The sequence below is a fragment of the Panthera uncia genome, assembly GCF_023721935.1.
Source record: "Panthera uncia isolate 11264 chromosome E2 unlocalized genomic scaffold, Puncia_PCG_1.0 HiC_scaffold_19, whole genome shotgun sequence".
NCBI lineage: Eukaryota > Metazoa > Chordata > Mammalia > Carnivora > Felidae > Panthera > Panthera uncia.
Window position 1 is genome coordinate 9,067,773 of NW_026057588.1, and position 26,774 is coordinate 9,094,546.

The 26,774-nt window shown below is 52.1% G+C and overlaps 1 protein-coding gene across 3 annotated transcripts in view; it reads left to right on the forward strand.

The window, feature by feature from the left end:
* Positions 1 to 1,001: 1,001 nt before the first annotated feature.
* The window catches only part of ZNF541 (zinc finger protein 541), a 42,382-nt gene continuing 16,609 nt past the window's right edge, over positions 1,002 to 26,774 (forward strand). The window contains exons 1-8 of one of the 3 annotated variants that reach the window (XM_049621624.1): positions 1,002 to 1,149; positions 12,187 to 12,586; positions 17,073 to 17,316; positions 19,187 to 21,017; positions 22,894 to 22,952; positions 23,249 to 23,408; positions 23,590 to 23,763; positions 24,616 to 24,946. In XM_049621624.1, the coding sequence (XP_049477581.1) occupies positions 12,280 to 12,586; positions 17,073 to 17,316; positions 19,187 to 21,017; positions 22,894 to 22,952; positions 23,249 to 23,408; positions 23,590 to 23,763; positions 24,616 to 24,946 (3,106 nt within the window). In that variant the 5' untranslated portion in view covers positions 1,002 to 1,149; positions 12,187 to 12,279. The remainder of the gene's footprint in view (positions 1,150 to 12,186; positions 12,587 to 17,072; positions 17,317 to 19,186; positions 21,018 to 22,893; positions 22,953 to 23,248; positions 23,409 to 23,589; positions 23,764 to 24,615; positions 24,947 to 26,774) is intronic. The other 2 variants (XM_049621625.1, XM_049621627.1) reach the window with 2 other exon arrangements.

A 26,774-nucleotide genomic window follows, 5' to 3' on the forward strand; every position in this document is an offset into this window, starting at 1 on the left:
CCTCACTTTTGAACCCCTCCCCCCTTTTAAAATCTAATTTGTGTATATGTTTGTTTTTTAGGGGGCCCCTCTCCCTTTCGAGGGCCCGCAGCAGGCGCGGCGGGCGCCCCTCACCCCGCATCACGCACGCACCTTCTGCATCCCAACAGCTCCCGGCCCCGCTGCACCCCCGCCGCCGCTTCCCCCTTGGAGAATACTCTCCTCAGGGGCCCCCGGCCCGCTGCATCCCCTCGTTTTTTCCTCCCCCGCCCCCCAGGCCCCAACTGCCCCCTGGCAGCTCCCCAGCTCGTGCCTCGGGCCCTACCCGATCTCTCCGCGCTTTCTGCACCGCGGCCTTGCATTCGCCCTCGCTTCCAGGCCTCCTGCTAAAAATCCCCTTGCCTCTGGAGGAGGGGACCCAGATTGGCGTTTTTTTTTTTTAGGATCTCCCAGCAAAACCCAAAAATCTTTCCTCTCTTCTTTGATTTATACCCCTCGCCGTCCTTTTAGGAACTTCCTCTAGCAAGAAAATCTCTCTCTATATATGTATTATAAAATACATGTATTGTATATTTTTCCCCCAGTTTTTCCTCCATCCAGGGTAACTTTCCAGCAAAAATTGTTTCTTCCCACCAAGAGCCCCCCCCCTTTTGTAGTATCTTTCCACTGATAACAAACCAACTCAGTTCTGCCAGTTTCTCTTTCATCTGATAATTTGTTTTTCCAACCCTCTTTCCCAACTCTCCGGGAAAAATCCCTTTTCATCCCCAGTTCTACCCCAGTTAGGCTTTTCCCAGCAAAACCCTCCAGGTCCCTTCCCGAGGAAAGAAAATAAGGCAAGGAAGAAAAATTAACTTTCCCTTAAAACAAAAGCCCCTTTCCCATCTAGATCTCCCCGGTTTAGTATTGCTTTCTTCCTCCTTCCAAAAATTGCCCATCTTGCCCAACTTTACGCCTGTGTGCTTGCTTCTTTGGGGACCCAACATCTGAATGCCCCTTCCTTTCCACCCCCTGCTTCCAGGGCAAAAGAAGTTGGATGAGTGTCCTGAATTTACTACTCAGAGTTCCAGGAGGAAATATCCAGTGCTCTGACGGTCATCTGAATCCCCTCCCTGTGGGGCCTGGACCGGGCCTTCCTGTTCCCTGGAGGGTCACTCCTTTGCTCTTCTGGTGAGTCTTTTCCCTTTTGCCCTTGTTCCAAAGAGACCTACTTTGTCAGATGGATTCCCTTCTTTCTCAGAAGGGTTTCGAATTGATCCAAGAGTCTCTGCACCCGCAGGGAAACCATTACAAGTTGCTGCTTTGGGAAGTCAGATGAGGAAAAGGTTACTTGTGCCTGTTGACGTCTCTGGAGGAAGGCAGACATTTATTAGATTGATCTAGGTTTCATTGTTTATTGCAAAAATGCTTTTTCCCTCCTTCTGGTTCAGGGTAGCAACTCAGATACCTCCAGGGAACAGGCAGGTAAAGGCCTGCAGGTGAACCAAAGATCGTGGGCCCCCTCTGAGTGAGTGATCCCTGTCAGTGGAAATGACCAAGTGGAAGTTTGTTTGTTTGTTTGTTTGTTTACATTTTTTATTTATTTTTGGGACAGAGAGAGACAGAGCATGAACGGGGGAGGGGCAGAGAGAGAGGGAGACACAGAATCGGAAACAGGCTCCAGGCTCCGAGCCATCAGCCCAGAGCCTGACGCGGGGCTCGAACTCACGGACCGCGAGATCGTGACCTGGCTGAAGTCGGACGCTCAACCGACTGCGCCACCCAGGCGCCCCTGTTTGTTTGTTTTTTGAGATGAGACCAGAACACTGAGCTGTGTGAAACTTTTTGATCTTTAAATGGCGACAGTGAATTTAATCGGTATTCAAAGACAGCACGGAGGGCTTCTAAAACATGGTGGCTGGCCACCAGTTTGGACTGTTTGATTCAGGGTTCCTTCCTGTGTTAGACACACACGCACAGATGCACACCCGCGTGGGTATGTGTGTACCTGCAAGACTTTTCTTCCTCCTGAGAGCCACAGTTCTCAGACTTTTTGATCTTGTAAAATCATTGAAGACTCAAGAGTTGGTGCGCGTGAACTATATATGCTGACATTTGCTGTATTGTAAGTCAAATAAGCCTCAGTGGCGCCTGGGTGGCTCGGTCGGTTAAGCGGCCGACTTCGGCTCAGGTCATGATCTCACGGTTTGTGAGTTCGAGCCCTGCGTCGGGCTCTGGGCTGCCGGCTCGGAGCCTGGAGCCCGCTTCGGGTTCTGTGTCTCCCTCTCTCTCTGCCCTTCCCCCACTTGTGCTCTGTCTCTCTCTCTCTCCCCAAAGTAAATAAACATTAAAAAGTTAAAAAAAAGAAGTCAAACTTTAAAAATACTCGTTTAAAAGTAACAGTAGTAAACTCCTTACATATTAACAAAATTGACTTTTTAAAGACTGCATTTCAGAAAACAAGATTTAGTGAGGATAGTAGGCATTGTTTTACCTTTTTCGAGTCATCTGGAATCTCATGTATCTGCTTCTGCATTCAGCCTCTGCAAATATATCCTGTAGCCTCCGGAGGGTTTCACCGAGAATTAAAAAGGCAGATAATGTCTGAATATTATTATGAAGATAGTTTGGACCTCGAAGACTCCCTGAAAGATTCCTGAGGACCCCAGGGTTCCCCACCCCCATCCACCTCACTTTGAAAAAGGCTGTCGTAGATGTGGTTTTTTTACATTTTTTTTTTTAATGTTTATTTTTGAGAGAGAGGGAGAGAGACAGAGGGTGCGTGGGGGAGGGGCAGAGAGAGAGAGAGAGAGAGAGAGAGAGAGAGAGAGAGACACAGAATCCGAAGTAGGTTCTAGGCTCTGACCTGTCAGCACAGAACCATGAACCCCGTGAGATCATGACCTGAACCAAAGTCAGACACTTAACCGACTGAGCCACCCAGGCGCCCCCGCTGTTGTAGATGTTAAGGCTTATTTGCATTTTACGCTGGGATCAGCTTTTGGAATGAGAAACTTTAATGTCTCTTTTCCTCCCTCAGTTAATTCTATGTAAGAAAATTTCCTGGAAAGCATAGTCCTAGCCGTCTTGATTCTTCCACGTTTCGTTCTCTTCCGTATCGTACGTAAGCTTTAAATCTACTGTTTTAATGAGCGAGAGACCAGGAATCCCGGTCTCAAGTGTGGTCGTAGGTGAGGGCTTTGAGGTCAGACTACCCCCAGGGTTGAATTCTAACCTTGATTTTGGGCAAGTTGCTGTTGTGGGAATTGTATGATCCGTAAGTGATTTCAGTTGTGCCTGGCATATGATAGAGCCTCCATAAGTGTTTGCTGCTGTTGTTACTATAATGATAATTATTACAGGGGTGAGGCAGGAAGAAAGTGAGGCCGAGGAGCTGGAGGGCCATGGCTCTCTCCAGAGATGGCAGTCGTCCCTCACCTCTCTCTTTTGATAGCCATCAGGAAATGCAAAATCTTAATAATTTTCAAGAGAAGCCAGAAATTAATATACTTGGTTGAAATCTCCCCATTAAGAAAAATGTTGGTGACCCAATTTTTTTTAAATGTTTATTCATTTATTTTTGAGAGAGAGACAGAGAGCAGGAGCCAGGGAGGGACAGAGAGAGACACAGAATCCGAAGCAGGCTCCAGGCTCTGAGCTGTCAGCACAGAGCTAAACGCGGGACTTGAACCCAAAAACTGCGAGATCGTGACCTGAGCGGAGGTCGGTCGCTCAACCGACTGAGCCACCCAGGCGCCCCGGTGACTGACCCAATTTTGAAAAACACCGTGCAGGCCAAACAGAACAGGCCTACAGTTCAGATAATGTCTGGAGTGGGAAAACGAGGAAAGAATTTGCATAGCTGGGTCTCAGTCTCTCTTATTTCCCGGCTTCCAACGGTCTGATCTTAACTCAGACGTGATCCCTCTCTCCCCGCTAACATTCATGCAGAGAGGGAAAGGAGAATGTGGTGCTTGGGGCGGGGGGGGGGGGGGGGGGGAAAAAAAAAAAAAAAGGCCCACAGTGGAATCTTGTCACTCACCAGTGAAAGGGATGCTGAGAGCTTTCTTTGATCAGAGTTAGTTCTGTGCCAGGCAAGATGCTGTGAGAAGTGTTCACACAGAAGGCAGAGGCACAGCCATCCCAGAGCTTGCAGTCTGGGGAAAATAGAAGAACTTGAAAGATAATTAAATTCCGGGGCCATCTGGGGTAAGTATTAAGTGGAATGCCAGACAAGCGCTCATGGAGTTCGGAAGGAGGGAGAAATCATCTCAGACTCGTCATGCTGGGAGGAGCCGTTTAGGCTTTTGAACGGTTTCATTTGGTAAAGCGAGCAAAGAGAAGTTGCATAAATCAGGGTCATAAAGAAAGAGGTCTCCAGGGCATATAGACCAGGGGATGTAAATGAGTGAGGTGGGAGGATGCGAGCGATTTTGTTTCTTGAGAGAGAGACAAAGAGAGTGCGAGCAGGGGAGGGGCAGAGAGAGAGGGAGCATCTCAAGCAGGCTGTGCCATCAGAGTAGAGCCCGACCCAGGGCTTGAACGCACAAACCGTGACATCGTGACCTGAGCCGATGTCGGCGCTTAACCTGCTGAGCCACCCAGGCGCCCCTTGAGATTTTTCAATAGAAGTTGAAAGAAAGCCTTACTTCAATGAGAAACCTCGAGATCTGCAGCGAGTTCCGGTGGGGTTGGTAGCTGCCAGGCACTTGTAACTATGCTCATTTCAATTTAACGAAATGGAAGCAAAATAAATAACTTCGTGCCTCAGTTGCTCATCCTGCATTCTCTAGGCGCTCATTAGCCGCTTCGTGGCTAGGGGCTGTCGTTGGACAGTGCAGACTTAGAACATTTCCCTCAGCACAGAAAATTCTTTTGGACAGCGACGCCCTATCCAAAAGAAGTCGGACAGATTTTTCGACTTGATAAGCAGTAGAAAATACTCAGATTAACTACCGGCTAAATAAACCTTTCGGGGAACCAATAAGTGTTTAGATTGTTCCCTCCTTGCCATGCAAACAGTGCCGCAGTAGATGTTATTTACCCGATGGTGTCCGTGTTGCTGCAGGCGAGAACCTGTGGCAGATTAATTTCCCAAGAGGCTGTAGCATTTCACAGGAGACTCCCTGTCTCCTCCTGCTCCTACCGGTCATGGAATGACACGCCTTTTTAGGAAAAGAAAAACATGAAAATTGCTTTGGATCCCTGCTGCTGGCTTAAATTGTTTTTCAAACCATCGAACAAGGCACCGATGACGATCAAATAAACAAGGCGTATATTTCTAAAGCTTAACGGTTTTTGTGCCGCCGCCATAAAGCCAAAATCAATTTGCAAATTAAATGTAAACAAATGCAACCAAACCGATGTGATTCCAATTACAAATGTTAGTTTAATGGGAGAGGTGCCATTTTGCTGAAACCTAATAGCTTCCTTGAAACCAACGGTTGCCCTGGGCCCCTGTGGGTTTAGCAGACCCTGAGACGGCTCAGCTCTCCCGTCCCTTTTCCTCGGTTTGAACTGCAGCAAGGCCTCCGTCTGTACCACGATGTCTGTTGGCTTTGAGGTGACCCCAAAGGCATAAATACGAGCGGAATCCACATCTATCCTCTTCTCGTTAGCCCGTGGCAATTAAAATCGTCCTTTTTGGCGTTAGTGCAATTATAATCATACCCCGGGCATTGAAACCAAACGCTAGTACTGTATTATAAGGTAGTAAACCAGTAATCCGCGTAGACTGGTTTTCTTCTTTTGGGTCATTCCCCAAATGAAAACACAAAATTATAAAATTCTTGGAAAGAATGGGGAATGTCTGCAAGGTTCCAGGGGACCACAAGCCCTCCCCACGGGGATTAGCAGGCAGCTCTGTACATAGAAGGTGCTAAAACTTGTCGAATCAAATTTATCTGTTGGCAGAACAAGAACAAGTTCAATATTGGCTGAGGGGAGGGGGGTTTGCTTTACTGACTGGAAAAGGATGTGCATGTGAAAACGTGGCTTTTGGACTCAGGGCTTGCCTGGCCGAAGTGGTAGGGAGACCAGTTTTTTCTGTGGACCACGGGCGTGTGTTGGAAAGCAGGTGATTTGGCATGTGGGGAATTCTGCCCCCATCCAGCACCTTCTGTGCTTTCTAGATTGATTGGTTCAGCGTAGTCTACGGTTTCATTGATGGCAAGTTAGTATTGTGTACCGGGTAAAAACACGAGCTCTAAAGTCCGAATACCTGGGGCTTAAGGTCTGGCCCAACTCCTTGTTAGGCATGTGACTTGTGACAAATCGCTTAGTATCTCAGAGTCCATTTCCTTCTTCGTAAAATGGAAATGATAGAGCACCAACCCCTGGGTTGTAGAGAGAAGTGAGCGAATGGACGCACAGGAAGCTCTCGGTGTGATACGTGAGAAGGAGAAAGGGCTTAATATCTTATTTCATTAAATATTGTTTCGTATTCCATGGGGCGCCTGGGTGGCTCAGTCGGTTGAGCGTCCGACTTTGGCTCAGGTCACGATCTCGCGGTCCGTGAGTTCGAGCCCCGCGTCGGGCTCTGGGCTGATGGCTCAGAGCCTGGAGCCTGCTTCCGATTCTGTGTCTCCCTCTCTCTCTGCCCCCCCCCCCCGTTCATGCTCTGTCTCACTCTGTCTCAAAAATAAATAAACGTTAAAAAAATTAAAAAAAAGTACTGTTTCGTATTCCTTTCAAACAACGCTTTCTATTGAATTAGCTGGTTTTTATTATCAGAATATGAAAAAAAGCGACGGCTTCTTTCCCCCTTGGAGTACCATAGACAGTTTATCGCAGCACCATACGAGAAACTTTAGAACTGGCAGAGAAATTCATTGTGCCTCAGAACATAAGTCTCTGTGGTCCACACTGCCTGCTTTGCGGTTTAGAAACTCAGAAAGCTCTAACGGTGCCATGGTGTCACAGACCTCATTTAATGGGCGAGCCTGAACTCACGGTATTTATTCCGTTTACTCTGAATAGTCAGAGGTGTCAGTGCAGAAACAATGATTTTTTTACCAGCTGCTGCCCCAGACCCACTGAAGGTTACTTAAAATACGGCATTTGCGTTGATTCACCCCGAATTCTGAACCCTAGGACTCACTTGGGTCTCAGAGTTGTAGTACAGGATTGTGGGCCTGTGTTCGACGTCTGAGTTCCCCCCCAGTAGGCTGGCTACAGACACACAGACACACAGGTAGATGCATAATGGGAAATGCAGATGTTGTGGGCACAGCTGGTCTGTTCCCTTTCAACGTGGAAAGGTTAAAAACCGTAGCAATCAGTAGCCTAGGAATCTAGGCCCAAACTCCGGTTACTCTAGGATCTAGGTACATTATTAGTGAGTCATCAAGCGTTTATTAAATGTCTAGGTGAGGGCAGAATTACTCATAATAGCCCAAACCGGACACAAGCCAAATGCGCATCACCAACAGATGAATGGATGACGAAGACGTGCGATATGCAGACGGCGACATGTTATTTGTCCATAAAAAGTAATGAAGTAATGGTGCGTGCTGCAGCGTGGATTAACCTTGAAAACACAGTTCTTAGTGAAAGCAGCGGCCACAAAAGGCCTCATGTGGTTTGATTCCATCGTTTGTACGAAACGGTCAGCCCTCTCGTTGAGCCGTACTTTGTTTGCCTGCCTTGTCATTTTTCGTTGAGAAAATGGACATTTTTGCATATTATAATGCAGTGACTCTCGGAATCCGGTTCTCCTTCCCCTTCCCCAGAGTTTGTGGTTTCTGCTTGTGGGTTGTCATGTTTGGATAGTGACTTTTGCAGACTCTGTTTGTAGACTGTATTCTTTGTCGTGTGCGGTCAGGGGAAATCTCTGTTCTGTTAAGTTTGCGGTCAGCTAGTGATTCGGCAGGGAGTTCCTTAAATGCCTGGAACCCAAACATATCTCCTCGTCTTGGCAGTTGGGCTCTGGGTGGGTGTTGGGACACCCTGTTGGTTCTCAGCAGGAGTTAAGACCTCTGCCTTCCCCTTCTTCCTGCTTTCACAGACCGAAGGTCAGCCAGAGGTGAGAGCTTAGAGCCTTCATGAGTGTTTTCTGAGCAGGTTCCTGCCCTGGGCACGTGGTCTTCTAGATCCCTTCAAATATGTGGAAGGTTTTCATTTTTAAAATCTTATTTTAGTGTTGGTTTCCTAGAGTCCACAGTTTACATTAGGATTCATTCTTTGTGCTGTGTAGTTTCGTGGGTTTTGGCTAATGCAAAATGTCATGTGCCTACCATGACAGCATCATGCAGAATAGTTTCAGTCCCCTCCAAGTCCCTCCTGTGCGTTACCTGTTCATCCCTCCTCCCTCCCCTGGAGCCCTGGCAGCCTCCAACCTTTTAGCATCTCTATAGTTTTTCCTTTTCCAGAATGACGTAGGGTTGGAATCAAAATCTGTAGTGTTTTCAGGCCAACTTTTTTCACTTAGCGACACACATGTAAGTTTCCTCCACGTCCTCCTGGGGCTTGATAGCTCCTCGCTTTTTATCGCCGGATAACCTTCCATTGTACGCAGGTACCGTAGTTGGGTTATCCATTCTCCCATTGAGGGACGTTGTGGTTGCTTCCAGTTGTTGGCAGTTATGAATAAAGCTGCTATAAACCTTTGTGTGGACATAAATTTCCAGCTCACTGGGGATAGATACCAAGGAGCATGATGGCCGGATTGGATGGTGAGATGATGTGTAGCTTTGTAAGGAACTGCCAGCATGGAAGCTTTTCAGAGCCCTTACTCTCTTCAAAGCCTCTCGCTCTCACTGTCCGGCTCTTCCTCCCCGGCTTTCAGTGACATGTCTGTTGGCCCCAATTAATATCCTTTGCTCTGGGGTTGTAGCACCTGGTTCATTGCCTTTGTTTTCTATTTTTATTTTTATTTTTTTAAGGTTTAGTTTTTTTTGAGAGAGAGAGTGTGTGGGCACGAGCGGGGGAGGGGCAGAGAGAGCGAGAGGAAGACAGAGACTCCGAAGCAGGCTCCAGGCTCCAAGCTGTCAGCACAGACCCCGACATGGGCTTGAACCCACGACCCGTGACATCATGACCGGAGCTGAGATTAGACGCTTAACTGACTGAGCCACCCAGGCGCCCCTAATTTTTCTATTGTTGGGTATCTTTTTATTGAAGTATAATTAACACACACTGTTATATCAGTTTCCATACCATATTGCCTTTGATGTTTTTAACAAATGCCATCCCCGTGGCTGTTCTCTGCTCTCAGAAAGTTCCAAGTTAGGCAAAATCAAGGCAAGACCTTTGTGTTAGCCCTTCAGGAGCCATCCGACAGGTCAAGACAGACAACCTCAGCTGTTTGAGAACAAGGTCATCTCTGCCCCCTTCTGCACCAGGGAGCCCACACCAGAACGTGCCTTCAAAATCACTGCTGAGCCGGGGAATGGGGGATAAGACAGGAGTCGGTTCAAATGCCACAGGGCCCTCCTACCAGGTTTCATTCACCTTTGACTTGCTAAGGGTTCCTTTGGTTGCTGTAAACTTTTGACTACTTTCCAGAGTTCCAGTAAAGTTGACTTTTTCATTGTTTCTGTGGTAGTATGGGTGGGAAGTTATTAAATGACTAACTCAATCTTTTTATTTGTCATAGGGCTATGCAGATAGTCTGTTTCCTCTTGACTCAGTTTGGTAATTTGTGTCTTTCTAGGAATTTGTCCATTTTTCTCTAACTTACCTAATTTGTTGACATAGTAATCTTTTATAATCCTTTCTATTTTTGTTCTGAATTCTAATTTTAGTAACTTGAGTCTTTTTTATTTTTTTGTCTCTTTTTGAGTGGGGTAAATTCCAGTTGTTGAGATGTTACATAGTTTATTCTTTTTCTTTTGGTAGTTATGCTTAGATTTTTTTTTTCTTAGTGTACATACTTAAAGTACAAAGTAAATCATTGTCTTTTGCAAACGTTTCAAAGCCTGTATTTGTCGTTGAGCCAAGGTCTATGAGCAGTGCCTTGCCGGGAAAAGTCTGTGTTGCTCCCTCTCGAAAACGAGTTTTCCTGGGTGTTGAGTTCTGTGCCGGCTCTCACCCTTCCTTCGTCTGCTGGCGGTGTCATTCCTTGTCTCCTAGCCTCCTCTGAGAAGTCTTCCATCAGGCTAGTCATCATCCCCCTTTGTAGACTGTCTGCCTCTTCCTTCTGGTAGTTTTTAGCATTTTCTCTCTGTCTTCAGTGGTCTGCGGTTCGGCTGCTGTGTGTTGGGGAGTAAATTCATTTTTACTCTTCCTGCTCCGCCTGGCAGTGCTTGGTCATTAACCACGTATCTTCAAGAACTGTGATCTTTAGGGGCGCCTGGGTGGCTCGGTCGGTTGAGTGTCCACCTTCGGCTCAGGTCATGATCTCGCGGTCCGTGAGTTCAAGCCCCGCGTCGGGCTCTGTGATGACAGCTCAGAGGCTGGAGCCTGCTTCGGATTCTGTGTCTCCCTCTCTCTCTGCCTCTCCGCCGCTCAAGCTCTGTCTCTCAAAAATAAATAAAACATTAAAAAATTAAAAAAAAAAAAGAATTAGGATCTTGAAGTCTGGGATCCTGTGTCCCTGTGATTCTGGAAGCTCCTCTACCATTATCTCTTCAAGATGCCGTGTCTCGCAGGGAGCCTGGCTGGCTGGCTGGCTCAGTTGGAAGAATGTGGGACTCTTGATCTTGGGGTTATGAGTTCAAGTCCCCCATTGGGTGTAGAGATCATTTAAAAGTAAAATCCTTAAAAAAAAAAAAAAAAAAAAAAAAAAGGTACTCGTTTCCCGTATTCTCTCCTCTTCCCTTTTGGGATTCCTATTGGGCATCGCTAGGTTTTTGCATTTGCTTCTCCATCTGTGCTCTCTCAGTTCCCTGTTCATAGCTTCCATTTCTGTATCTCTCTGTGCTGAATCCTGGGGGGATTTCCCCAGATTGCTCTCTGCCAGTTCATTATGTCTGTCTTCAGCACTGTCTCATCTGTTAGCCTTTCCAGTGCGCTTTTTTTTTTTCCCCCAACGTTTTTTATTTATTTTTGGGACAGAGAGAGACAGAGCATGAGCAGGGGAGGGGCAGAGAGAGAGGGAGACACAGAATCGGAAGCAGGCTCCAGGCTCCGAGCCATCAGCCCAGAACCCGACTCGGGGCTCGAACTCACAGACCTCGAGATCGTGACCTGGCTGAAGTCGGACGCTTAACCGGCTGCGCCACCCAGGCACCCCTCCAGTGCGCTTTTAACTTCAATGTCTTTCATGGACGTTTCATTTGTTTCTTTTTAAAACTGGTTGTTCTGTCCCGCGCTGACTTATCCTTTTCTCAGGCTGGGTTCTGTTGTCTCTCACGGCTCCGTTTTCTTCCCAATTCTTGGGGTTCATCTCTAAGGCTTGGGGGCAAGAGTTTTTTCTTTTTCTTTGTTTAGTTTTCCCGTGGATGGCCTGGCTCTTCCAGGGGCCCAGGTCTCCACTGCCCGTAAGCTCAGGGCCCTGTTTTCTTTTCTCATGTGTCTGTTACGACCCCAGGTCCCAGCCTCCAGGGTAATGCACTTTAATAGGAATATAAATATGAGCCATATATAGAATTTCAAGTTTTCTGGTAGCCACATTGAGGAACTAAGAAGAAGAAGGTGACAGTAATTTTAATAACATGCTTGACCCACTGTATCCAAAATATTATCATTTCAACGTGTAGTAATTTAGAAACATACTAAACTTACATTTTTTTTTTTTTTTGTACCAAGTCATCCAAATCCAGTGTGGGTGTGAGACTCACAGCGTGTCTTAGTCTGGGCCAGTCACATTTCAAGTCTTCACAGCCATGTGTGACTAGTTGCCACCACGCTGGACAACCGATTCGGTACCTGAGTCTGCTTTTCCCCTCAGGCCAACCTGAACTTATGCGAGTTTTCTTTGCGTTTTCTCATTGTTGCTGGCACATGGCGTTTTACCTGTCTCTTGCGCCTGGCTGTGTATTAAAAATGATCTTTTGTCATATGTCTCATGCTTATGGCTGGAGAAAGAGGTCAGTTCAGTCCACCATGTTGCCAAAAATCCTTTCGTTTATTCCTTACAACAACCTTATGACGGAGGTACTCTTACGCCCAGTTTACAGATGAGGGAACTGGGGCTCGTGGAGCTTAAATGACTTGCCCAAGTTCACATGGCTGTTAAGTGGCAGAGAACAGACCCAAAGGCAGGTCTGTTTGAATTCCGGGTCATTGCTCTATCCGCCATGCTGTATTGCCACCTCATAATTTTGATTCCTCCTCGTTCGTTTTCAGGAATTAGACATCACCAAGAGCTCTCCGTGACTCCTTACACGGCCTCGCTTGTGTGGAGAGTAGCTCTTGGCCAAGACCTGGCGGTCACGAGCCATGGACCGGTATAGCCTTGGGGACGAGGACGCCCTTCCTCCGGAGGTGCACCTCCCTTCATTTTCCGAGAGCCAGGGACTCAACTGCAGCGACACCCTCGACCGGGATCTGGGTCCCAGTGCACGAGACCTGCTCTATGCCGGCCTGAGTGGTTTGGACCTGGACCCCAGCCTCCCAGCCCCTGACATGCCCAGCGAGGCACTGGAGGACAACTTAGACACCCTGTCCCTGTACTCGGGGAAGGACAGTGACTCTGTGAAGCTGCTGGAGGAGTATGCAGACCCAGAATCTCAGGCGTCCCTACAAGGTAAGGCTGTCCCTCTGGGCCCGAGGGCCTAGAAGACTGTTTGAACGTTCCTGTGGCCAGCTAAGGGTTGATTCTGCACGGATTGGATAAGAAAACTTTTATCTTCCACGGGTGAATAGTGAACAGGGGACAATCACTTTTTTTTTTTTTAACTTGGGAATTGTTCCCAACTTCCTAGTCAAGGAAACCGAACGCTGATCCTGAGGAATAATGTCGAGAAACTTGGCTGTTCGTGGATGTCCTAATCTTGTGTGTGGTGTGGGCAGACAATCTGAGTTTACGGGACACTTTCCCACCCATTACATCCCCGGGGGCGCTTTTCACGTTCCCAGGATGACCTGGGATCCTGTCCGTCCACCACTTGGTTGTCTAACCTTCCCCAGCCTCAATGTCTTCATCCGTGAAGCGGGAGGGCATCAGAAGGCCCGCTCTGCTCCCCTCCCCCCCGCCCCCCGCCAGACTAACAGCACTAAGACGCAAGGGAGGAAATGAATGCAAAAGCATCGCATAGGCTGCAGAGCGTGGGACAGATCTTTGTTATTTTTGTCAATATCGGTAGAATTCATCTCAGGCAGCCCATTGATGGGGGTTCCAAGTCTCTCTCTTCTGCGGGGGGCGGGGGGGGGGAGCGAAAGGGTAACTGATGGAACACTTAGAAGCTTTGGTGCAATTTTCTTTTGGCTTTTTGACTTGCCTTGAGGCTTCCACTACAAGATAAATTTGGTGTTTGTTAATTCTTTTCAAGGGTTCTTGGGTAACTCGCTTAGATGAGCTAGCTGTCTGAGCTAGCAGTCTTTTATATTTAGAAAAAAAAAATTTTTAATGTTTGTTTATTTTTGATGGAGAGAGAGAGAGAGAGAGAGAGAGAGAGCGGGGGAGGGGCAGAGAGAGAGAGGGAGACACAGAATCGGAAGCAGGCTCCAGGCTCGGAGCTCGAACTCACAGACCGGGAGATCATGACCTGAGCGGAAGTCGGACGCTCGACTGACTGAGGCATCCAGGCGCCCCGGCGGCCTTTGATATTTATCATCACACCTCATGCATAGAAGGCCCCTCTGAGATGGCCCTGCAGAACAGGGGTTCATGTCAGTCGGGATAAGCATTGCAAGAAATATCCCGAAGACTTGGTAAAATGAAAAACTTGTGAAGCCCCCCGCTCCTCTCCGCACAGGATGCAGCAGACAAGGGGCCCGCCTCGTCACCACGTTGGAAGGCCAGAGGGCAAATCCCAGAATCCTGAGACGTGTACCTTGTTGCGGGCATTGGGCCACGCCTGGGGTGGGGGTGGGGGCCCGGTAATGAGGGTTTTCAACCCGGCCACAGAAACTACCAGAACAACACTGGTAGCACGAATATGTGTGCATTTCACTGGGCAGAGGAGCTGGAGCTGTCACCAGATTTCCACGGGGGGAGCGGGAGGGGGGCTGTGTCCCTCTCTGCAAAATACGTCACAAGTCATTACTCCAGTTCAACTCTTCCTAATTTTCCTTAAGCTTGAGTTTTTTCTTTTTACTTGTGAAAAAAAGGAGTCCCCTGAGCATTAAATTCTAACTCCTTATGCTTCTGTGACTGAAATTCAGGCCGCTCTAAACACATACGCTGGTGTTTGTCTTCTCAGCTAGAAAAATAGTACACGGTTCAACGGGAAATAGAGAAAATTGACAGCAGGAAGAATCCCCCAGCCTGGCTCTCACACGTCGGGTTTTAAAAACCCGAGTGAAGTCATTCAGAAAAACATGGTTTGGCGCAGGTGTGTGAAGTGTACGAGGCTATTTGAGGTTTTTCAAACTGAGCGTATTTGCTTTTTCACGAGAAGGTAGTCCCTTGTCCTGACTTACTCCACCGTGATGTTTGACCACAGTCTTGCTTGTTAGGCTGTTCGTGTTTCTGGGAACAGCTTTTTACATGAGGCGCTTCCTTTTAGGTGAGTTCTTTGGACATACCCCTCCAAGTAGGTTTGCCCATCAGAGAATACACAGCGTTTGATAACCCACTTGGCTACACCACCTTCTGAGAAGATCGGGCAGCTTCCCGGGGCCGGTGACTCTGCCCGATTTTCAGTGTCATTGGTGATTGTTTTTGAATCAGTGCTAGTTTAATAGTTGGCTTTAATGAGCATCTTTATTTTATTTTACTGAAAAATTTTTTTCAGCTTATTTATTTATTTTGAGAGAGAGAGAGTGAGCGGGGTGGGGCAGAGACAGAGGGAGACGGAACCCAAGCAGGCTCCGCACTGCCAGCCCAGAGCCTGACGCAGAGCTCGAACCACAAGCCACGAGACCGTGACCCGAGCCGAAACCAAGAGTCGGATGCTCAACCGACTGAGCCACCCAGGCGCCCCGTAATGAGCATTTTTAAGGTAACTTAGCAAGGTGGAGGACTTTTCTGACGGGAGTCCTCTTACTCCACATTTAAACTGTTGGGCTCATTCAAACACCTGTCACGGTAACTTCTTACGCGAGGAGGAGGAGGAGACCAGGCATGTTGAGGGACAAACGGTCTATGGCAGGACAGAGGTGGGAGACGCCAGTCCGGGCTCCCTCCTGCCGTGTCTGTCACGCTGAGCCTCGGCCGGCCGCGGTCAGCCATCTGGGTCCTCCAGGCGGGCCCGCTGCCCTGGGCTGTTGGGTGCCCGGGGTCCCGGCTCTGCAGCACACTAGAGAAGTGGCGATTTCGAAGCTACCGTCTCCCGAGGTGGTCTGGGCCATCTTGAAGACCAGCGTGAACAGCAGGAAAATCTTCCACAGTCAGACGATGGTGGAGCGTCCACGAGTGCCAGCCAGGGGGTTCCGGGAGCCGGGATGCGGCAGGAGCCCGCGGGGTCCTTGCGGCCACGGCCCCTGCGTTTCCAGTGACTTGAAACCAGCTTCTCTTTAGTCAGCCAAACCTGTCTCTGTCTGTCGGAGCGAGACAGAAGCAGCGAGTTCCCTCCCCACACGCTGGCCCTTGGGATACTTGACGGCTTGCCCCTCTCCCGCGTGAACATTTCCAGTCCCTCCTCCGGCTCCTCACGCGAATGAGTTGCAAACGTACCTGTTATCATTGTACCCAAGGAATGCAGAAAACACGGAGGCATACTCAGAGGCCCAAGAAGAGGAGAGTAAAAGCCCATAACCTACAGTCTGGCCTGTTCTCGCTGTCGGTTTTCTGTTCAGATGTATTGGTCTTTCTCTGTTTTGTAACGGGCTGCTGTTTTCACACTGAGTAGTCACTTCATCAGATATTTATTTACTTATAAAACTGTAGAAGTTTTACCTTAAATGCTGTGTCTTAGATCCTTTACACCATAACGCGATCACTTGCACGCCCTTTTATCAGGTAGTAGGTTGTTTCTAACAGGAAAGACAGTGCTGCCGTTAACTGCTTTGTGGCTGCCTCTTTGTACAAATCTAGATTTCTTTCTTTCTTTCTTTTAGAGAGAGAGAGAAAGAGAGGGCGCGAGTGAGTGAGGGGCAGAGAGAAAGCATCCCAGGAGAGGCGGGGGGGGGGGGGGGGGGAGAGAGAGAGAGAAGGGGGGCTTAACCCAAAGCAGGCATGACCTGAGCCGAAGTCAGATGCTTAACCCCCGAGCCACCCAGGCGTTCCTGTATTTCTTTCTTTAAAATCCCCAAAGCGGGGGCGCCTGGGTGGCTTGGTCAGTTGAGCGTCCAACTTCGGCTCAGGTCATGATCTCGCGGTCTTTTGAGTTCGAGCCCCGCGTCGGACTCTGTGCTGACAGCTCAGAGCCTGGAGCCTGTTTCGGATTCTGTGTCTCCCTCTCTCTCTGCCCCTCCCTTGTTCATGCTCTGTCTCTCTCTGTCTCAAAAATAAATAAACGTTTGGGGCGCCTGGGTGGCTCAGTCGGTTAAGCGGCCGACTTCGGCTCGGGTCATGATCTCACGGTCCGTGAGTTCAAGCCCCACGTCGGGCTCTGTGCTGACAGCTCGGAGCCTGGAGCCTGTTTCAGATTCTGTGTCTCCCTCTCTCTGACCCTCCCCCGTTCATGCTCTGTCTCTCTCTGTCTCAAAAATAACTAAACGTTAAAAAAAATAAATAAAAATAAATAAATAAATAAACGTTAAAAAAAATTTAAAAAAATAAAAAAAATGACTTTTAAAATCCCCAAAGCAGAATTGACTGGCAGAAAGCATTTGTACTTCTCTGAGGTTTCGGATTATGTCTTTCTGCTTGTCCTTCCGAGGGTGCCGTGGATGGTCTAGACACGAAGCCCGACCCGTGTTGGTCACCTTGTCCTAGAAGCACTTCCGACCACCGCCGCCCCTCTGAGTGTGGTGCCGGGACCGAGTGCCATCCTGCAGGGGTGGCCCTGCCAGGGCTCCTTTTCTCTCTGTCATCGTTTTCTCGGCGCGCAAAGCCGCTGAAGTTGGAGGGTGCGGTCCTGGAGCCTCTGTCCAAGTCCGCCGTGGCCCTGACACTGAGAGCTGATTTCGCCCTGCTCTTTGATTTCCCCAGATGTCTATAACCTGTGCTCTCTCCCTCTGTTTAGACCTGGGGCCAGGCGCTCTTAAGGTGCCTAAAGAGGCTGACGAAGGAGGCAGGGCTGCCTCGGGGAGCGCGAGGAAAGGAAAGCGGCAGCACACTTCCCCTCAGAACCCGCTTCTGGACTGCAGCCTCTGCGGGAAGGTGTTCAGCAGCGCCAGCTCCCTTAGCAAGCACTACCTGACGCACAGCCAGGAGAGGAAACACGTCTGCAAAATCTGCGGCAAGGCCTTTAAGCGCCAGGACCACCTGTATGTAGGAGTGTGGTCGGGTGGGGGGGGGGGGGCGGGGGGCGGGGGCAGCGGGCGGGCTCCTGGGTGGCCTTCACACCTGCCCTGGGTCGGCTTCCCCTCCTGCTGCCCGGATAGATGTCTGCGACCTGCCCAGGGACACAGGGACGTGCCTCCCCTTCTCACACGGGGCCAGCTCCGCCCAGGACGGGTGGCTCTTCCCAGCCCCCAGGGTCACACCAGTGAGGAAATCGCTGCCACAGTTTGCAGACGGGACCCTCGTGGTTTCCAGACCTGTAACAGCTCGCTCCCAAGGCAATTTTGTCATGTAGGAAATTGGGCTCACTTTTATAGAGAAATGTTGGGAGTCCCTCGTAAGCATCCAAGGAGAACAGATCCGTGTCTCATGAGGAGCGTGCATTAGAATGATGGGGGAATGAGAGATTCTGAAATGCCTGTTTCCAGAATATGGCAGGGGAGCATTGATGCTTCTTTTATACTCCTTTTTTTAAAAAAACAAACTCCTGATTAAAAAAAAATAATAAAGCCCATTGTAAGACTTAGCCAGAATTCCCTTTGTTCTTAATATCTTGGAAGTGATGAGCTTTTCTTGCTAGTGAGGCAGGAAAGAGAGACTTTTTTTCTTTTTTTTTTTTAATTTTTATTTATTTTTGAGAGAGAGTGAGACGGAGCACAAGAGAGGGAGGGGCAGAGAGAGAGAGGGAGACACAGAATCCGAAGCAGGCTCCAGGCTCTGAGCTGACAGCACAGAGCCCGATGCGGGGCTTGAACCCAGAACCGTGAGATCGTGACCTGAGCCGCAGTCGGACGCTCAACTGACTGAGCCCCCCAGGTGCCCCTGACAGACTTTTTTTTTTTTTCAAACAGAGAGACTTGCCAGTGGGTGATGACAAGCCCTTGCATTTGTATCGATGCTCCTTACCTACAGTTGGGGCTAGAAATTGGGTCTCCTGACTCCCCCTATGCAGCTTCCCTGGGCGGGAGGCCAAGGGTCAGCACTTGGCGAAGGGCGGTATCATCGACCGGAGACACCCCATGTACCACGTGGATCAGACTGTCCAGGGTCGGGCTGTTGGGAGCCTGGAGCAGGACCCCCCCCCCCCCCCCGGTTTATGCTTACGATACATCAGTGTGGTTAGAAGCGTGCTATAAATGGAACACATGCTTCTATTTATTTAAAATTGTGGAAAGTACAGGAGACACATTTGGCTGCTTTCTAGCAACTTTTTACTAATGGGACGTCTGTCATTTTGTTCGTTCGTTTGTTCGCTGGGGGTGGGTTCCAGGTAGCTGGCTCCCTAGAGGACTGTTACGGTCAGGCAAAGACTCTGGCTGGACTTCCGGGGGAAGGGTCACCCCCAGCTTACCATCTCCTCGAGCGTATCCTGCTAGACCTTTGGTCCTCAGGGATGCTCAGAGGGGCCAAGTGAGTAAGTGACTCTGTGGGCAGATAGCTTGGAGGGACACGGGAGGGTAAGAAGCGGTCTGCGTGCTGCGTGGCTTTTAAATTTGCTGCTCTGAACCTCCAAGGAGCAAATCGTGTTTTTTCAAAACTTCCTTGCCAGCTGAGCCCGTGTCCTCCGGGAGCCGCCCTGGAGGACCGCTGTCCCTTGGGAACTCACTGGGGAACTCCAGTCTGACTTTCATTGATTTTTTTTTTTCCCCAGAGAAGGGGTTTGCTCACAGGTGAGGGAGGGGAGCACCCCTTCCGTCGCTTCGCCCGGAGGGGTGGCCGCCTGGGGCTTCCCTCCCGGGCGCCGAGCGCGGGTTCCCGTGCACCCTTGCCCCCCCCGCCCCAGGGACACACTCGGGGTCCCGTGGTGAAGGGCAGCCAGGGCGCCCGCTGACCCGCGTCTCCGTGTGACTCCAGGACCGGGCACATGCTCACCCACCAGAAGACCAAGCCGTTCGTGTGCATCGAGCAGGGCTGCAGCAAGAGCTACTGTGACTACCGCTCGCTGCGGCGCCACTACGAGGTCCAGCACGGCCTGTGCATCCTGAAGGAGGCCCCCCCGGAGGAGGAAGCCTGCGGGGACTCCCCTCACGCCCGCGAGGCCGCCGGCCGGCCGGCCCCCGGTGGCTCGCGAGCCCCCGGGCCCCCCGAAGCCCGGTCCCCCGGCTCCCTCCTGCCCAACCGGGACCTCCTGCGCTGCATCGTGAGCAGCATCGTCCACCGGAAGGTCCCCTCTCCCGGCCCGGCGGGGCCTCCAGACGGCGGGGAGGAGAGGACCGTGGCCTGTCCCCGCGCGCCCTCATCCGGGCCCTCCTCCTGCACCCCCGCCAGCATGCCGGGGGCCCCCGGAAACCTGGGCACCGAGGTTCCCGAGGAGCCTCGTCCCCCACGGAAGGAGCCTGCCGCCGCCATGTTCACGGCCATCCACCCGAGAGCGGTGGAGAACGGGGGCACCGACCCGGCCGGGCCAGAGCCGCCTCTGCTCCAGCGCCCGCCCGCCCTGGAGGGCTGGCCCGAGGGCGGCCCGCGGCCGGCCCGCCTGCCTGTGTTCCGAGGCCAGACGGTCCCCGCCGGCTCCCAGCCGTCGAGCCACAACTTCCAGTGGCTGCGGAACCTGCCCTGCTGCCCCAAGAGCAAAGGGAACAACGTGTTTGTCGTCCACAAGCCCCCTTCCGTGCCGTCGCGGGAGGGCTGCGAGTCTGGCCCTGGGCCCAGCAGCACCTCCCCCGTGGGGGAGCCCTCGCCTGGCGTGGGCCCCGGTCGGGAGGACGCGTCGCCCTACCCTGCCACGCTCCTGAAGGCTCCCGGGGAGGCCTCGGGCAACCCCAGATATGCTGGCGGGGAAGACGACTCCTGGGGTTCCAAGAAAAGCAAGTTTGACTGTGACTCCTTCCTGTGGCAGAACCCCGGGGAGCCTGGCCTCCAGGAGGCCCAAAAGCCCAGCGGCCTCCCGTCGGACGCCACGCCGCTCTTCCGGCAGCTCTTCCTCAAGTCCCAGGAGTCCCTGGTGAGCCACGAGCAGATGCAGGTGTTCCAGATGATTGCCAAGTCCCAGCGGATCTTCTCACATCTCCCCGGGCCCGAGGGCAAGCAGGCCGCCCTGAAGCCGCTGCCGGGGCCCTGGCCGCAGCAGCCCCCGCCGCCGGCAGCCCCTGTTGACTCTCTGCACGCTGGCCCCGGAAACCCGGAGCCAGAGGGGTCCCCAGCCCGCAGGAGGAAAGCCACGCCTGCGTTCCCCAGAGAGGCCTCCCCAGGCGGCACCAGGCGGGACGCGAAGGGAGGTCTGAAAACCGCCCCTGCTCCGCCGTCCCTCTCAGCGTCGTCACTGGACCCTCCCAGGAACCCAGACATCTCCTCTCTGGCCAAGCAGCTGAGATCCACGAAAGGGACCTTGGACCTGGGGGACATCATCTCCCCGGGGGGCCCACGGCAGACCCAGTCAGGTGGGGATGAGCCCCTCGGAGCCCCGCTCCCAGGGAAGCAGGCCCAGGCGGAGAATGGTGCGGCTCTGGGGGCCGCGAAAGGTGAAAAGAGCCAGGCCTGCGCCCGGGGCGGGGGCTACAGGCTCTTCTCGGGCAACCCCAGGTCCCAGCGCTTCTCCGGCTTCCGGAAGGAGAAGCTGAAGATGGATATGTGCTGTGCGGCTTCCCCGAGCCAGGTAGCCATGGCCTCCTTCTCGTCAGCCGGGCCTCTGGCAGACCCCCCCCAGGACTCGAAGTCCAAGCTGACGATTTTCAACAGAATCCAGGTACCTGGGCCCTCCCTCACGGGGCGTGACCACGCTTGAGACGAGAGTCTCGTTGGTTCCTCGTTTCTGCGTCTACTGGTTGGCCAGCCATTGTGTTTAGTCTCAGGGAGCCCTCAGCCGCGGTTGCGCAGAGGCGGAAATGAAGTTTCGGAGAGACTGTGGGTCCTCCTGTCAACCCCCACCCCCGTTCAGTCTTCAGGGTTGTCAGAGATGCTTTCTTTCCTAGGCTTTCTCTACTGGCTCCCTTTCTGCCTTTCACTTCCTTCTGGATTTGCCTCCTTAAGTTGTTCAGAGGATGTAAAGGTAGAGTTCCCACCCCCGTCAGTATTTCTGCGCCTAATGCCGGGTCTTCCCTGCTGGGAGTCACGGTCCCCACGCCGACCAGCACCTGCAGAGCGGACAGTCAGTCCTTGCAGGTGGCACCCACCAGGTCTGGGCGTGGAGAGGCCGGGAAAGCAGGAGAAGGCAGAGAGAGAGGGAGAGAGAGAATCCCACGCAGGCTCCGCACCATCAGCACAGAGCCCGACGCGGGGCTCGAACTCAGGAACCCGTGAGGTCATGACCTGGGCCGAAATCAAGGGACAGATGCTCAACAGACTGAGCCACCCGGGCGCCCCCAATTCACCATTTTAAAGTACACCTTCCAGTAGTTTTCAGTATATTCTCCCAGGTTGTGCGTCCATTACCACTCTTTGCCAGAACCCTTTCTTCACCCCCAAATCCCCCACACTCTGAGTTGTCACCCCCAGTCTCCATCCCTCACGGCCCCTGGCAGGTATGAATCTACCTTGTGTCTCTGGATTTGCCCGTTCTGGACGTCTCGTACGCTACGTGGCCTTCCGTGTCTGACTTCTTACGCTCGGTACGAGGTTTCAAGGTTCTGGGGTGTTACGGCGCATCCGTATGCCTTTTTATGGCCGAATAATGCTCCACTGAACGGATGTGTCACGTTGTGTTTATCCGTTCGGCAGCTGAGGGGCCTTCGGGTTGTTTCCGCTTCCTGGCCACTGTGAATAGTGCTGCCGTGAGCATTTGTGTGCAAGTTTCTGGGTGAACGTAGGTTTTCGCTGCCCTCGGGAGATACGTCGGTCCGCTTGGAATTTCTGGGTCAAGCGGTAACTCTGTGTCTAACCGTCCGAGGAGCTGCCAGACTTTTCCCAAGCAGCCGCGCCATTCAGCCTCCCCGCCCACGATGTCTCCACGTCCTCACCGACACTTTGCTGTCGTTTGTTGTTGTTTTTAATCGTGGCCGTGCTGGCGGGCGTGAAGTGGTCTCTCATCACGCTTTGGTGCGCACCTCCCTGTGGCCGACGACGCTGCGCGCCTTTTCACGTGCTTATTGGCCATTTGTAAATCCCCTTTGGTCAAGGGTCTTTCAGCCCCTTTATCCGTTTTTAAATTGGGTCGTTCGCCTTTTCGTCGTCGGGCTGTACAAGAGTTCCTCGTGCATTATGAGTACGGGTCTCTTGTCAGGTTCGTGACCCGCAGTCATACTTCTCCCATCCTCTGGGTGGTTTTTTCTCTGTCTTGATGGTCCTGTGAAGCACGGGCGTTCTAAGTTTTGATGAAGTCTGACGTGTCGATGGCTGGCTTTCGTTTTGGTGTCCCCCAAGACGTGTGCCTCCTCCGCTGTCTCAAAGAATCACACCTATGCTTTCCTTTAAAAAACAGAAAAGATTTTAGCGTTAAGTAATCTCTACACCCCGTGTGGGGCTCGAAGCCACAACCCCAAGATCAGGAGCCACACGCTCCACTGACCGAGCCAGCCAGGCGCCCCACCGCCCCCCCACCCGTGCTTTTTTCTAAGAGTCTTACCGCTGTCCCGTCTCCATGCCTCCTTCCTGCTATGGTGGCTCAGATGTGTTTTCCCCTTCAGGGTGGAAATATCTACCGGCTCCCCCATCCGACGAAGGAGGAGAACGTGGCAGACGGATGGTAAGTTCAGAAGCCACTCCTCCGCCGTGCCTGGGGGGCGCTCAGCCCCTCAGATTCCTCTGGTGGCCTTTGTGTGCTGGCCCCGGGTCACCCAGTTCTGGAAGCGTCAGTCCCGAAGAGGTACGCACCCAGCCGTGAGGCGCTGCGGTGTGGTGTCCTCTCTCCAGTTCTTAGGGTTCATCGAGAGTTGTACCAGTGGATCAGATTTAAAACCAAAAAAAAAAAAAAGAAAAACATCAATGATGGGGACGGAGCTCCATTCTCGCGTTCTTCCGTCCTGCCATGTTTCCCCACAGTAGCCAGCGAAACGGGGGCCCTGCAGACTGGGCAGAGCCGAGGAGCACTTACGTCTGCAACAACTGCAGCCAGATGTTTTATACAGAGAAGGGGCTGAGCAGCCACATGTGTTTCCACAGCGACCAGTGGCCGTCACCTCGAGGGCAGCAGGAGCGGCAGGTGAAGGGCGCGCACCGTGCCTTCGGGGTTTCGGGCGGGCGCCTGGATGGCATCTACTCCGGGATGGAGATGCACCCCTGAGTGGAGTCTGGGCGCAGGGGGAGGGCAGGAGCCGGGCCGAGCCGCTCGTTCACTCCTGCCGACCGTTCGTCTTAAAGAGCCATCTCTTGTCCGCATCCAGGAGTTTGGCGTGGGGTTTTGCCAACCACTGAGACAGCTGCCGAGGCCGGAGGGCGACGGGCAGAGTCCCCCAGGAGCCAAGAAGTCCCCGGACAGCCCCGCCGCGGCCCCTTTGGCGGTCCCTGCGTCGCTGCCCGCAGCTCCAGTGAACCGACCCGCCGGGAGCACCGCCAAGGTGGGTGCCGGTCAGTCCGCTTCCTTCCCGCTGCTTCCCCCCTTGCCGGCAGGGGCCGCGGGGAAAGCCCGAACCAAACGTCAGGAGAAACCTGAGTCGAGGAGAGCCTCCTCTGTGCCAGCCCGCGCCGGCCCGGCTGCAGACTGTGGTGACCGGGACAGGCTCCCAGCCTGGTGAAGGAGCAGGGCTGTCCCCGGACAGTGACGACCCGCAGTGGGCTGGGCTGGGCGGGGGGGGGGGGGGGCAAAGGGATCCGAGGGCGTCCTGAGGGGGCACCAGAGACTCCTGCTGAGGAGGTCAAGGGGTGTTGGAGCTGAGTTCCGGCGGGGAGGGGGCAGAAGACTGGCAGAGGGGAGGGGAGAGTGGGGAAGGTGGGAGAGAGCATCGCAAGTCCGGGTGACCCGTCTCTTCAGCCTGACCTGGAGGACCCGCTGGAGAAGTCCCTGCCGGGCTCAGGGACGAGGTGCGTGGATGCCATCGCTCATCCCCCGGGAGCCGTTGCCACTGTCATTTTGTCACTTTGTCGTGCCGTTGCACTGTCTCCGCCCCGCCCCCCCCAGACCCCCACTGTAAGAGCCAGGCATTGGATCAACTGGAGCTGGCCTCACCTGGTTCCAGATTCCCCTGAGTCGGGGCCTCTCCTTGAGGGCTCCAGGCTCGAATGGCATCGGGCTCGGTTAGGATCTGGGCCCTGCCCGCCTCCCTTTTCTGGGGGCTCGGGGTCACGGGTCACACTCCCCTCTGGCTCCGGGGTCCGTATTCTCGTCCCATCTCCCGCCCTCCCGAAGACGGAGCTGTGCAGCAGGTGGCCTCGCATGAGCCCCTGTGATTGTGAGCTCTCCTCTTCCCCAGGGACAAGAGAAGGACGGGGAAGACAGAGACAGCAAGGAGAGCAGCCAACACAGGAAGCGGAAGAAGCGCCCCCAGCCCAAGGCCTTGTTGGTGCCTCCTCCGCCCTCGTCGCCGTCGCCCGCAGAGCCGGGCCTGGGAGGATGGCACCAGAGCTGCCTGCGGTCTCCCGTGTTCCTGGTGGACCGCCTCCTGAAGGGGCTATTCCAGTGCTCTCCGTATACGCCGCCCCCGATGCTCAGCCCCATCCGGGAGGGCTCTGGGCTCTATTTCAACACCCTCTGCTCCACCTCTGCTCACGCCGGGCCCGACAGACTCATCAGCAGCATGCTTGGTGAGTGAGGCTGGGCGCCGTGATCTCTGCTCAGCGCGCGGCGGGCCTGCTGCGGGCCAGACCCTCTTCTCTTGTCGCATTTCGCCCAGAGATTCTCTCCGGCCTGTGGCCGTGTCTGGTCTGCGAGTCCCGTTGCTGTCCGGAAGCGTCCCGGGACCATCTGGGACCAGCAGCCTTCTAGGTGCTTAGAAGTTTACAGCCAGAAAGAAAATAGAGAGTCCGTTTAGCCTGACCACCATTCTGCCTGCCCTTTGAGTGGTTTTTGACAGTCTTCCTAAGATCTAATTCACGTACCATATGAATCACCCATTTAGAGTATACGGTATTTTTTAGTTTATTCACAGGGTTGTGTGCCCATCACACGATCTAATTTTAGAGCGTTTTTTAACACCCCCAGAAGCACCGTATCCGTGCAGTCACCCCCCGCCCCCGATAGCCCCCACCTCCCCAGCCCTGAGCAACCGCCAACCTACTTTTTCTCTCTACGGATCTGCCCGGTCCGGATATTTTGTGTAATTGGAATCATACAGTAGGTGACATTCTGTGTCTAGTTCATTCACTTGGCATCCGTGTGCACCCATGTTATCATACGTATCAGTGCTTCAGCCCTTTTTGTGGCCAAATAATCCCATTGTCTGGACACACTCCATTTTATTTATCCATTCGTCAGTTGACGGGCACTTGGGTTGTTTCTGTCCTTTGGCTTCTGTGAATAACGTTGCTCATGAACATTCATGTACAGGTTATTGTCGGACGTGTGTTTTCATCTCTCTTGGGTGTATGCCTAGGAGTGCAGTTGTGGGTCATAGAGTTAGCTCTACGTGTGACCACTTAAGGAGCTACTGGACTGTTTTCCAAAATGACAGAACCATTTTAAATTTCCTCCAGCATTGTATGAAAGTTCCGGTTTCTCCACATCCTTGTCAACACTTGCAACCTTTTTTTTCTTACGTAACCATCCTGGTGTGTGTGTAAAGTGGTTTTGATCTGCATTTCCCTGATGGCCAATGAGACTGAGCATCTTTCCATGTGCTTACTCTCCATTTGTAATCTTTTCAGATCCTTTGCCCAGCTTTTGAATTGCGTTGTTCTCTTTTTATTACTGACTCGTAAAAGTTTCTTCTGTATTCTGGAATTAACCCCTTTATCAGATCTACAGTTTGCAAATTCTCTCCTATTGTGTGCCATCTTTTTATTTGTGGTCTTGTTTGCAGTACTAAAGTTTTAATTTTTTTTTTTATAACGTTTATTTATTTTTGAGACAGAGAGAGACAGAGCATGAACGGGGGAGGGTCAGAGAGAGAGGGAAACACAGAATCGGAAGCAGGCTCCAGGCTCTGGGCCATCATCAGCCCAGAGCCCGACGCGGGGCTCGAACTCACGGACCGTGAGATGGTGACCTGAGCTGAAGTCGGATGCTCAACCGACTGAGCCACCCAGGCGCCCCGCAGTACTAAAGTTTTAAATTTTGATGAAGTCCAATTTGTTCTTTGTCCCTTGTGCTTTTGATGTTGTAGCTAAGGTTTTGCCTAACCAAAGGTCACAAAGATTTACTTCTGTGTTTTCTTGTGAGTTTTATTATTTTAAGTCTTAAATTTGTTTGTGACCCATTTTAAGTTCACTTTTATATATTGTATAAGGTGGAAGTCCAGATTCATTCTTTTGCAGTTGGATATCAGTTGTTCTAACACCATTTGTTGAAAAGACTATTCTTTTCCTGTTGAATTAGCATGGCACCCTGTGGGAAACCAATTGACCATAAATGTTTTGAGATTTTTCTTCTTTTTTAATACAGACATTTATAGCTGTAAACTTCTCTCAGAGCACT